General features: G+C 42.8%; 1 protein-coding gene across 9 annotated transcripts in view; it reads left to right on the top strand.

Moving 5' to 3' along the window:
- The first annotated feature begins 847 nt into the window (after nt 1-847).
- Nucleotides 848-12,616, top strand: part of ZDHHC20 (zinc finger DHHC-type palmitoyltransferase 20) — a 107,739-nt gene continuing 95,970 nt past the window's right edge. For 4 of the 9 annotated variants that reach the window (XR_010319116.1, XM_064275346.1, XM_064275351.1 and 1 more), the window contains exon 1: nt 856-1,093. Coding sequence is in view for 8 of the 9 variants with exons in the window: in XM_064275346.1 (XP_064131416.1) it covers nt 976-1,093 (118 nt within the window). In the remaining variant the exon portion in view is untranslated. Of the gene's footprint in view, nt 1,094-12,616 lie in introns of all 9 variants that reach the window. The other 5 variants (XM_064275355.1, XM_064275352.1, XM_064275347.1 and 2 more) reach the window with 5 other exon arrangements.

Genomic DNA, 12,616 nt, shown 5'->3' on the forward strand with positions numbered 1-12,616 from the left:
ATGCTTCTGGGTTCTATTGTGATAACAGGCATTGCTTTGCAAGGTTCTCCAGTTGTAAATAAATTCTGGAATCTGAAAAATTCCAGTAGTCATTTGGGGGGCAAGGAGTGGGCCCTTTACATGTTCCTCTCACGGCTCAACGTTAAATTTGGGGTTCAAATCAAAGTGACAGACCCTACAAGGCTTTCACCCTAGAAACCAAGCATCCACCAACTCCATCTTCGAAAAATGTACAGATTCCCACTGAAACATGGATCAAAAAATTTCAAAGCACAGGGGTTCCTACCCAGAGATGAGCCTTAGAATCCCTTATGGCAACATACATTACCGCCTGGGGTGTGCCATAGGCTTGTTACATTTGGGGGAAAAAAAAAAAAGCCTTCCGCTGCACTTGGGGGTCGTCAAAAGTCGGAATGACTCGAGGCTACAGGTTTTGTTTTTTAGTTAGGGTCCGCAGGACCTCAGGAGAGCGAGTTCGGTACACAGGGAGGTCACAAGGTCCTATTCGCTCCAGGGCCACGAATCAGCGAAGGAACAATTTCCGTAGCCGCCCTCCCTTCGAGGCTTCCCGGGCTGCTGCAACACCAAGAGGGTCCCTCTCACCGGGGGCAGTAGTCTGCCCCCAGCAAGGTGGAGCGTTGCCCGCGCGCTTCCTGCGACTCCCCCGCCCCCCGCCAGGTTCCTCCGCCAGCACCCGGGCCCCGCCTCCCCAGCTGCGGAAGCCCCGCCCCCGACTGCGCGGCGATCTGCAGCGACCGGCTGCGGAGGGGAGGCGGCGGCGACGGAATGAGGGGCAGGGGCGGGGCCGCGAGGGGAGGAGCCGCGGGGGCGTCCCCGGCTTCCTCCTCGGTCAGCCCTTCCGTGGAGGAAGAGGACCTGGGCGAAGAGTCGTCCCGAACGTCCGCGTCTTTGCCGCCGAAGACCTGGAGCGCCCGTAGACCGCGGGGCGCTAGGCACGGCCGTCGCCCGCAGAACATGGCGCCGTGGACGTTCTGGCGCTGCTGCCAGCGAAGCTTGGGCTGGGTGCCGGTGATTTTCATCACGTTTGTGGTGGTCTGGTCCTACTACGCGTATGTGGTGGAGCTGTGCGTGTGTAAGTACCAAGAGCCTCAGGGGCGGCTCGGCGAGGCCGGAGAGCGGCGGCGCGGGGTCGCCTGGCCCGAGACGGTGGGAATGGAGGGTCAGGGGACGGTGGGAGTGGAGCGTTGGGGGCCGCCTGGCCGGGACGGTGGGAACGGGGCATCGAGGGCGGCCTGGCCTGGACGGTGGGAACGGGGCATCGAGGGCGGCCTGGCCTGGACGGTGGGAACGGGAGATCGAGGGCTGTCTGGCCGGGAATGGTGGGGCCAGGGGCGCCGGATGGGCAGGGGCGGGGTGGCCGCGCTCTGGGAGGAAGACCCGGCCTCTGCGGTCCCGGCCACTCCCGTCGCGGGCCTGCACCCGCTTCCTCCTCCGCCCGCCGGCGGCCGCGCCTCTCGGGTTGTTTTAAGTCCTGCCTGGCTCTGCGGCAGACCTAAGGCCCCTCGGGTCGCTCCCTTTGTTGAGCCCGCGTGGCTCCAGCCCTGCGGCGGCGGGGTGACAGCCGCGGGGGCGCCTCCTGGCGCTTTCCGAGGCCGGGGGTCTTAGCAGAGGGCGGCAGTTATGGCTTCCTGGTGTCTGCGGTTATCAGCGAGGTTCCTCATTCTTCTGTCAAAGAATGCTTGGAAAGGTCTTTTCTTGGAACCGGAGGAGCCGAGCCTCGTAGAAGGTCCCCCCCCCCCCCCACCAATTGTATTTTTTGGTTCGTTTGTTTGATTTTGTGCTATTGTTTATTTTTTAAAAAATAAATCTGTACTCTCTAGATTTTTTTTTTGTCCAAACAGCACTGAAGAAATGCCTGTTACCGAAAGAGCAGGCTGTGGGCGGCGGGGGAGGTCTTCTGCCTTGCCTCTTCTGCCGGAGGTAGTTTAGTTTAGCCTGAGCATACCATTGGGTGCGCACCAGTGATATTCGGTGGGTACTTGGATACTTGACCCATTTTAACGTTCGTTTTCTTTCCAGTCCAAGATAGAATGGTGAGTCGATACATAACCTGATTGTCTTTTTATTGACTAGTATGGAGGTTTATGTTTCTTACACCTTCAGATCTGGGGTCCTGTCTTAATTTTGGTTACTTCCATTTCCCTGGTAAGTTTTTAGTACTCAGTTCTTACCTAATTCTCAGGAAAAAAGCAGTAACAATGCAGTACACTTCAAGAATTCACGATACTGGTTTGAATAGGTTGTCCTTAAGCCTGAAGTTGTTATTAATCAACTACATTGTGCACTACAACTATGATAAGGAGCCCTGGTGGTGCAATGGTTAAGTACTCCAATGCTAACCGAAAGGTTGGCAGTTTGAACCCGCCTAGCCACTCTTCGGGAGAAAGACTTGGCAACATGCTCCTGTAAAGATTACAGCCTTGGAAACCCTGTGGGGCAGTTCTGCTCTGTCATACAGGGTCACTATAAGTCAGAATAGACTTGACACTATCTAACAACACCACCATGTGATATTGCACAAAAATTGATATTGCGGCTAAGCAAAAGGTTGGATATTTGAGTCCACTCAGAGGCGCCTTGGAAGAAAGGCCTAGCAATCTACTTCCACCAAAAATCTGTCACTGAAAACACAATTCTGCTCTGACACACATGGGGTTGCCCGGAGTCAGAAGCCACTACTTAAGTTACACGGCTGTGTTTGACATATGCTGGCTTCCCCAGAGTTGTTCTGTATTTGTCTGCTGTTCGTGTTTTCTCAAAACCTAGGGCCTAGTGGTGTTTGTAAAAGCAGTCCCTTTGTATCTTAGAAGATGTAGTCTTAGCTCTTAGACTGAGTCCACAGTTACCTGGAGGATGGGTATTATATATTCTTTGAAAAGAGAGCCACATGAGGTAAATACTAAGCATGTCAATGAAAAGGCACTATACCTCAGAATGGCAGAATCAAGACTTATCAAATTATTGGCTCTGAAATTGTACAGGTACTCAGATAAGTACTTGGTTAAAAAGCCAGAATCCTGTCCAGGAAAAAGAATGCTTCGGCCTACAAGGTTTACAGTTAGGGGTTGCTTTTTTTTTGTTTGTTTTAAATTAAAATGTCCACCTTTTCACTAAGAAAATTATATTTTGCACTTACAGAATGCTAAATTTTGGGGAAAACTATCCCTGTAGGTAAGCCCATAATAACTTAGTTGTGAAATAAATTTCCAAACAATAATGGAGTTATTCTGTTGAATATAACTGTTTAGTGTGTCTCTCTTTTTTTTTTTTTGATACCAAAATGTTAGCCAAATATTATATTTATTGAAGCAATTAGAATTGACCGAACAGATTGAGGTATTCTTCAGGCCAATACCTGAAGGCCATAGTGATATTTAGGACTCTCAATTTATGAGGGTACTTTATCTTTTTATTTACTCTGAACATTTATTCTGAAATGAGTGTTTATTCCAGAAGTTGTACCACCCTTATTTAATTGTTTAAGAAGACTTTTCACACCCTAATATTAATTCTCAGTAGTTTTGAAGTAAAGCTTCTGAAGGAACATGAAAAACGTACATTATGTTAAGGTTATACAGCATAAGTTGGTTTTGTCGAAAATACCCAAAGATGAAGAGATCAGATAATGCTGTGGATGGTTTTAAATTTTTCCTGATTTCTTCCTTTTCTTCAAGTGAAGAAAGGGAAATGAGCATGAATTGAGAAAGACCAATAGTGAACACTGCGATTGGTAGAGGATCATCCACAAAGATGGAAACCCTCAATGAGATGGATTGACATAATAAGGGGTGGGGGGTGGAGGGGCATCTCATTCACTTTCTCCTTTAATCTTCCCAATATCTCTGAGCATTAAAAAAAAAAAAAACCATTGCCGGCGAGTCAGTTCTGAATCATAGTGACCCTATAGGACAGGTTAGAACTGCCCCATAAAGTTTCCAAGGAGCACTTGGTGGATTCGAACTGCCGACCTTTTGGTTACCAGCCAGAGCTCTTAACCACTACGCCACCAGGGTTTCCAAACTTATTGCCGTTGAGTCAATTCCCACTCATAGTGACCCTGTAGGATAGAGTAGAACTGCCCTATAAGGTTTCCAGGGAGCAGCTGGTGGATTTGAAAAGCCGACTTTTCAGTTAGCAGCCAAACACTTAACCACTGTACCACCAGGGCCCTGAGTCTCTCTGAGCATAGATATCTATTTTACAGAGGTAGGAAACGAGACTTGAGAGAATAGGTGCTTTGTTTAGGTCATACAGTTGTCGAGTGGCTATTGGGATATGACTCACAGCTTTCCACAATTCCACCTACCTTTTAGTGAGCCATGAGGGTCAATGAAACTTCTTGTTTTGTCCATAATTATGAGACTTTAGGCTCATCCTTTAGAAATTATACTCCAGGATTTCATTAAGTTAAAACATGATGCAGTAATTAAGGCCCAGTGCTTGGCAGTATTTAAAGACACTCAGTGGTAAAAGGTCTTACGTAGGGGCTATTTTTAATACTTCTAAGCTAACTGATTTTAACTAGGAAGAATTTCGTAGGTCTTTAGACTTTATATTAGGGAAGTGTAATCTGTACTTAGATTATGATTTTACTAATTTTATAGAATTTTTTACTTTCTTTTTTAGCTCACTATTTTATTTTTTTTATTCCTTGTTGAACTGGAAGAGATTGATATTTAAAGATACAGATTTCCTTATGAGTGGTGTCTTAGCTATCTAGTGCTGTTGTGACAGAAATACTGTAAGCGGATGGCTTTAACAAAGAAAAACTTATTCTCTCACAGTTGGGGAGGCTAGAAGTCTGAATTCAGAGTGTCAGCTCCAGTGGAAAGGGTTTCTCTTTCAGCTGGCTCTGGGGAAAATCCTGGTTGAGGAGCTTCTCAGCACAGGACCCCGGGTCAAAGGACGCGCTATTATCCTGGCTCTTGTTTATTGGTGGTATGAGGTCCTCATGTCTCTCTGCTCCCGTTTCTCTTTTGTATCACAAAAGAGATTGATTTAAGACACAACCTAATCTTGTAGCTTGAGTCCTGCCTTGTTAACATAACTGCCACTAATCTCACCTTATTAACGTCATAGAGGTAGGATTTACAACACATAGGAAAATCACATCAGATGACAAAATGGTGAATAATCACACAATACGGGGAGTCATAGACTAGCCAGGTTGCCACACATTTTTGGGGGACACGATTCAATCCATAACAGGTGGATTGACCAACTTTTCCTTTTGGTGGTCAAGATGGTTTTTTTTGTTCTTGGGGGCAGGGGTTTGTTTTTTTTTTTAGATTGATTTTTAGGAAAGTTCAGGTTCCTAAAGTTTCATCAGAACACTGTTGTCCAGGTCACTTGCAGCTGTTGGTACAGTGAAACTTCTGAGATGCAGAACTCTCTGGAACTGCTTTGTTTTTTCCTGGTCTCTCAAGTTTTCCAGCTTGGACAGGTGCAGTCTTACCACTTTTGTATTGCTCTGTATTAGTGGAAAATATTTACTTTTCCTTCTCTGACAGGTTTCCACCTTACACAGATTCCAGCTTTCACAGGTTTCACTGTAGTAGATGTGTACCTCTTATTTGGCATGCAAAGGATTTTAGAGTTTGAAGAGATTTTGGAGGTGATCTAATTGAATCCCTTTATTTCACTTCTGAGGAAACTATGTCTCAGGAAAGCTATATGACTTGCCCAAGAATGGATATGCCTTTTATCTTTTTTCACATAGAAATATATAGGACTATAGTCAGAATTGACTCGAAGGCAATGGAAATGGATTTCTTTCTTTCTTTTTTTTTAAAATAATCTCTGAGTAATACTGCTTTGTATGTCCATAACTTCTTTAATTTTAGAAAAAAACAAAATATAAATAACTTAGATATAATCATCCAGCCCACTGTCTTGACACAGTTGATTCTGAAATGTTTTATTGATCTCAAAAGGACCAGCTTTTTATTTCATGGATTTTTTTCTATTGTTTCTCTTTTTTAATTTCATTGATTTCTTCTCTGATTTTTATTATTTCCTTCTGTTTACTCTGGGCTTAATTTGCTCTTATTTTTCTAGTTTCTTATTGTGGAATCTGGGATCATTGATTCGAGCACCCTGCCCCTTTTTTATTTCTTAGGCATTTAGTCCCATAATTTCACCCATAGGACAGGCGGGACCAAGATGTCAGAGTAGTTAGACACTTCCTGTGGTTTCCTTTTACAACAAAGACCTGAAAAAACAACTGAATTGATTATATGCAACAATCTAGGAGCCCAGAACATCAAAGGCAAAGTTGAGGAATCAGACTGAGCAGCAGGGGGAGGAAGAGATGGTTCAGAAGCAGTGAAGAGTTGCTATACCTGACGCAGCGGGAACTGGCACCCTGCAGGCCAGATTTGCTGGTGCGAGCGGTGAGGCAAGCAGTGGCGCTTGGGATGCATTTTCTACATCAGTAGAGACCCAGTGGCAGAGAATCTACTGAAGCCTCCAGAACCAGTGAAAAGCAGCACTCAATTCACCATGCGTCTGACCTACCATGTGGATCAAAAAAGACCTCTTTGGGAAAACCCTCTCTCCCATTTACCTGCTCCCTCCTTGCTCTGCACCGGGTCCTGTCCAGCTTCAGAGACTGCCAATTCCCTAGGCTGGAAATAGGAACCGTCATGTGCCCTGAGCCATTCTCCCAGCCTTGGAGAGGGAACAAATTAACAAACAAGAAAAAATAATCTGCCAGCTCCCCTAAGCTGGGAATTCAGGGCAGGTCAACTCCTTTGCCTAGGCATGGGCATAAGGGGCCTTGGACTTTGAATGCCTTTCACCCTTGCATAGACCCGTGTGGGCCCATCTCAACAGCATAGGCTCTCGTTAGCGCAGTACAACAGGGTGTGTACCTGAAGCCTAACTTCAACTGTATAAGCTATATGGTGGAGTGGTAGGTTCGTAACATTTGACACTGCACTACCTTTTAAGCACAGTCCTCACCTATGCACACCAGGGGCCTGAGGACTGGTGGATCCACCCACGCCATCTGGCCACCTAACGACGGGGGTCCAAGAATAAGTGGTGCCTCCCATCCTTACAGCCAACGGCATTGGGTGCCCTAACCAGCTGCAAAACCCACGCACCTATGCAATCTAGGCAACAGTGACATGCTTTCCTCCCAGACACTCAGGGGAAGCTGTCAGCCCCCTGCCTTGCTCAGCGCATGACCCCCTACTGCAGCCAGATACCGGTGCCTACACCAGTCACCCCTGCCCGTCTAAGACTGTAGGTGAGAGCCTGCACCACATAGTTGGTGACCAACTACCTGGACACCTGAGCTGAATCCATACAAGAAAAGTAAATGGACTCTTGGGCTCACATGCCTAGTAACAGATCTAAGCACTGGTGACAGGACATTCAAGCTTCAAAGGCACCAATAATCAAACTAGCTCACACAAGGAGCCTATTTGGGCATATCAAAACAAGAAACTAGGACACAGTAAGCAAACATAAAGTAAATATAATAACTTTTTGATGGCTCGGAGACAACAGTCAATATCAAATCACATAAAGAGGCAGATCATGATGGCTTCAGCAAGCTCCCAAATCAAAGAATCAAGAAATCTTTTGGAGGAACAAAATTTCCTGTAATTACTGGGGCAGAATACAAAAGATTAACATGCAGAACACTTCAGGAGATCAGACAAAAAAAAACAGAACAAGCCAAGGAATGCACAGACAGAGCAAGAGAGGAACTTAAGATTACAGAATTGTGTAATGACAAATTTAACAGGCTGCAAGAATTCATAGAGAGACAGCAAACAGAAGTCCAGAAGATTAAAATGTCAGAATTAGACAACTCAGTAGAAAGTCATAGGAGCAGAATTGAGGCAATGGAAGTCAGAATTAGTGAGATTGAAGATAGAGCACTTGGTACCAAGTTATTTGAGAAAAAAATCAGATAAAAGAATTAAAAAAAATGAAGAAACCCTAAGAATTATGTGGGATCCTATCGAGAAGAATAAGCTATGAGTGATTGGAGTACCGGATCAGGGAGGGATAACAGAAAATACAGAGAGAATTGTTGGAGATTTGTTGGCAGAAAACTTCCCTGATATGGTGAAAGATGAGAAGATACTTATCCAAGAGGCTTATCCAAACTCACAAAAGGTAGATCCCAAAAGAAAGTCACCAAGACATAATTAAACTTGCCAAAACCAAAGATAAAGAGAATTTTAAGAGCAGCTAGGGATAAACAAAAAGTCATCCACAAAGGAGAGTCAGTAAGACTAAGCCCGGTCTACTCAGCAGAACCCATGCAGGCAGAAGGCAATGGGATGATATATATAAAGCCTTGAAGGGAAGAAAATTGCCAGCTAAGAATTACATATTCAGCAAAACTGTTTCTCAATGCAATGGCAAAGCTAGGGCATTTCCAGATAAACAGAAGTTTGGGGAATTTGCAAAAACCATACCAAAATTAATACTAAAGGGAGGCCTCCAGTTACAAAATCAATAACATCAGATAACAACCCAAGACTAGGACACAAGACAGAACAACCAGATATCAACCCAGATAGGGAAGTCACAAAAGTAAATCAAAGCTAAAACACTGAAAATAAGGAAACAGATATCAATATGTAGAGGATGACATTAAAACAAAAAAGGGACTAAAAAATGTAGTCATAGATCTTTCATGTGGAGAGGAAGTCAAGGTGATACAGAGAAATAAAAGATTGGTTTAAACTTGGGAAAATAGGGGTAAATATTAAGGTAACCACCAGGGAAACTAACAACCCTACATATCAAAATAAAAAACAAGAACAAAGACTCAGCAAATAAAAAATCAACACCAGTGAAAAAGATAAAAAGAAAATACATAAAGAAAAACAACTAAGCACAGAAGACTAAGTGGAACGAAGAAACTGTCAACAACACAAGAAAAAAAGACATCAAAGTGACAGCACTAAACTCATACCTGTCCATAGTTACACTGAATGTAAATGGACTAAATGCATCAATAAAGAGACAGAGTTGCAGAATGGATAAAATGCCTACAAGAGATACACCTTAGACTTAAACTAAAACTTTAAACTAAAACTCAAAGGATGGAAAAAATATATCAAGCAAACAACAATCAAGAAAGAGCAGCAAAAAAAATTAAATGAAATTGATTCATTGACCAAAAAAAAAAAGAGCAGGAGTGGCAATATTAATTTCTGACAAAATAGACTTTAAAGTAAAATCCACCACAAAGAATAAGGAAGGACACTATATTATGATAACTGTAATAAATATTTGTGCACCTGACAGTGTTCCAAAATACATAAACTCTAACAGCATTGAAAAGAAAAATAACTCCACAATAATAGTAGGAGACTTCAACATACTACTTTCGGTGAAGAACAGAACATCCAGAAAGAAGTTCAGTAAAGACACGAAGATCTAAATGCCACAATCAACAAACTTTACCTTATAGAAATATACAGAACACTCCACCCAACAGCAGCCAAGTATACTTTCTTTTCTAACGCACATGAAACATTCTCCAGAATAGACCACATGTTAGGCCATAAAGCAAGCCTTAACAGAATCCAAAGCATCAAAATATTACAAAGCATCTTTTCTGACCATAAAGCCATAAAAGTAGAAATTAATTTCACCTATAAATACTGCTTTAACTGCATCCCATCAGTTTTGATATGTTGTGTTTTCATTTTCATTCGGTTTAAATGTTTTCTAATTTCACTTAAAAAAATTTTTTTTTATTGTTGAAAATATACCAAAAACACCAATTCAAGTTTCTACATGTACAGTTTAGTGATACTGATTACATTCTTCAAGTTGTGCAACCATTCTTAGCCTCCTTTTCTGCTTTGTTCCTCCCTCATTAACTTACGGCCCCCCAAGGTTCCTATCTAACGTTTCAAGTTGCTCTTGTCACTTTGATCCCATATAGAGTGCTTAAAAGAGCATACTGCTTAAGGCAGACATTCTTTACTAGTTAAGCTAAATTATTACTTGGTTTTAAGATTTCCGGGGGTATTTTTGGTTCAAGGTTTGAAGATTATCTTAGGACAGTAGTTTCAGGGGTTCATCCAGCCACCATGGCTCCGGAAAAGCTGGATTCCATGAGAATTTGAAATTTTTATTCTGCATTTTCCTCCTTTTGATCAGGATTCTTCTATGAAATCTTTGATCAAAACATTCAGTAATGGTATTGGGCACCATCCAGTACTTCTGGACTCATGGCAAAGGAGGCAGTTGTCCATGGAGGTAATAAGCCACACATTCCCTTTTCTTCTCCCATTCCTGACTCTCCTTCTTCCCCTGTTGCTCCGGGGAAATAGAGACCAATTATTGTGTCTTAAACCCAATTATTGTGTCTTAGATGAGATTTATTCTTTGACCTATGAGCTATTTGTTATTAGGTGCTGTCTAGTTGGTCCCGACTCATAGCAAACCTATATACAAAAGAATGAAGCAGTGCCTCGTCCTGCGCCATCCTCACAATCATTGCTATGATTGAGCCTGTTGTTGCAACCAGTGTGTCAGTCCATCTTGTTGAGGGTCTTTCTCTTTTTTACTGATCTCTACCAAGCATAATGTCCTTCTCCAGGGACTGGTCCCTCCTGATAACATGTCTAAAGTATGTGAGATGACATCTTGACATGCTTACTTCTAAGGAGTGTTCTGGCAGTACTTCTTACAAGACGGACTTGTTTATTCTTCTGGCAGTCCTTGGTATATTCAGTATTAACCAACACCACAATTCGAATGTGTCCACTCTCCTTCAGTCTTCCCTTTTTGTTGTCCAGCTTTTACATGCATATGAGGTGATTGAAAATGCCATGGCTTGGAATGAGGTGCACCTTAGTCATCAGAGTGACATCTTTCCTTTTTAACACTTTAAAGAGGTCTTCTGCAGCAGATTTGCCCAATGCAATATGTCACTTGATTTCTTGACTGCCACTTCCATGGGCATTGATTATTGATCAAAGAAGAATGAAATTCTTGACAACTTCAATTTCTTTGCCATTTATCATGATGTTGTTTATTGGTCCAGTTGTAAGGATTTTCATTTTCTTTATGTCCAGGTGTAGTCTTCTTTAGCATAATGTTTTTGAGGCTTATCTGTATTGTAGCATGTATCAGTATTTTTCCCCTTGTTTTCCACTTCACCTTCTCATTTATATTATTTTTAAAATAAATTTATAGTTTTACTTTAGTTTAAACAGAGAAGAAAATATTCTTTGATGGTTATGAGAGGGGGAGGGAGGAAGGGTAGGAGAGGGGTATTCACTAATTAGTAGATAAGAACACTTCAGGTGGCGGGAAAGACAACACACAACACAGGCGAGGTCAGCACAACTGGACTAAACCAAAAGCAAAGAAGTTTCCTGAATAAACTGAAAGCTTTGAAGCCAGCATAGCAGGGGCAGGGGTTTCAGGGGACATCTAAGTCAATTGGCATAATAAAATCTATTAAGAAAACATTCTGCATCCCACTTTGGAGAGTGGCAGCTGGGTCTTAAATGTAGCAAGAGGCCATCTAAGATGCATCAGTTGGTCTCAACCCACCTGGATCAAAGGAGAATGAAGAACAAGGACACAAGGTAATTATGAGCCCAAGAGACGGAAAGGACCATATAAACCAGAGACTACATCAGCCTGAGACCAGAAGAACTAGATGGTGGATGGCTACAACCGATGACTGCCTTGACAGGGAACACAACAGAGAACTCCTGAGGGAGCAGGAGAGCAGTGGGATGCAGACCCCAATTCTCGTAAGACCAGACTTAATGGTCTGACTGAGACTAGAAGGACCCCAGTGGTCATGGCCCCCAGACCTTCTGTTGGCCCAGGACAGGAACCATTCCCGAAGCCAACTCTTCAGACGTGGATTGGACAGGACAATGGGTTGGAGAGCGATGCTGGTAAGGAGTGAGCTTCTTGGATCAGGTGGACACTTGAGACTATGTTGGCATCTCCTGCCTGGAGGGGAGATGAGAGGCTAGAGGGGGTTAGAAGCTGGTGAAATTGACACGAAAAGAAAGAGTGGAGGAAGGGAGCAGGCTGTCTCAAGGAGAGACTATGTAGCAAGGTGTATATAAGTTTTTGTTTGAGAGAGTGACTTGATTTGTAAATTTTCACTTAAAGCACAATAAAAACTAACAAAAATGAATTTATAGTTTTAGTTAAGAATATACTTCTAGTATGCCTCCTTAAATCCTTTTTGTGCCTTGAATTAGACTATAAACAAAAGGTATGCACTCCTTACATCACTTATTTTAAGTTCTTTAGTAATCCTGATTACAAAACTTAGACGGTATGGCTGGGTCCTATTTATCTTTGTGTCTACTGGGAAGCCTCAAACTAGTACCTTTCAATTACTGTGTGTTGAATAGAAATATACACTAATAAAGGCACTTGAATCACATTTGAATATGTTAGAACACACAAACACCCACATTAATAATGCTAATTAAATTGTAATTACAAACCATATATTTCATCAGTTTTGGGGGTCAGAGGCTACAGATATTGCATATTGCTTCTGCAGTCTTCGTTTTGGATTATGAAACAATGATTCTTTGAAATTACACTGACACTGTTTTAAAAAAAAAAAGAA

The sequence above is a fragment of the Loxodonta africana genome, chromosome 23 (assembly GCF_030014295.1).
Source record: "Loxodonta africana isolate mLoxAfr1 chromosome 23, mLoxAfr1.hap2, whole genome shotgun sequence".
Taxonomy (NCBI): domain Eukaryota; kingdom Metazoa; phylum Chordata; class Mammalia; order Proboscidea; family Elephantidae; genus Loxodonta; species Loxodonta africana.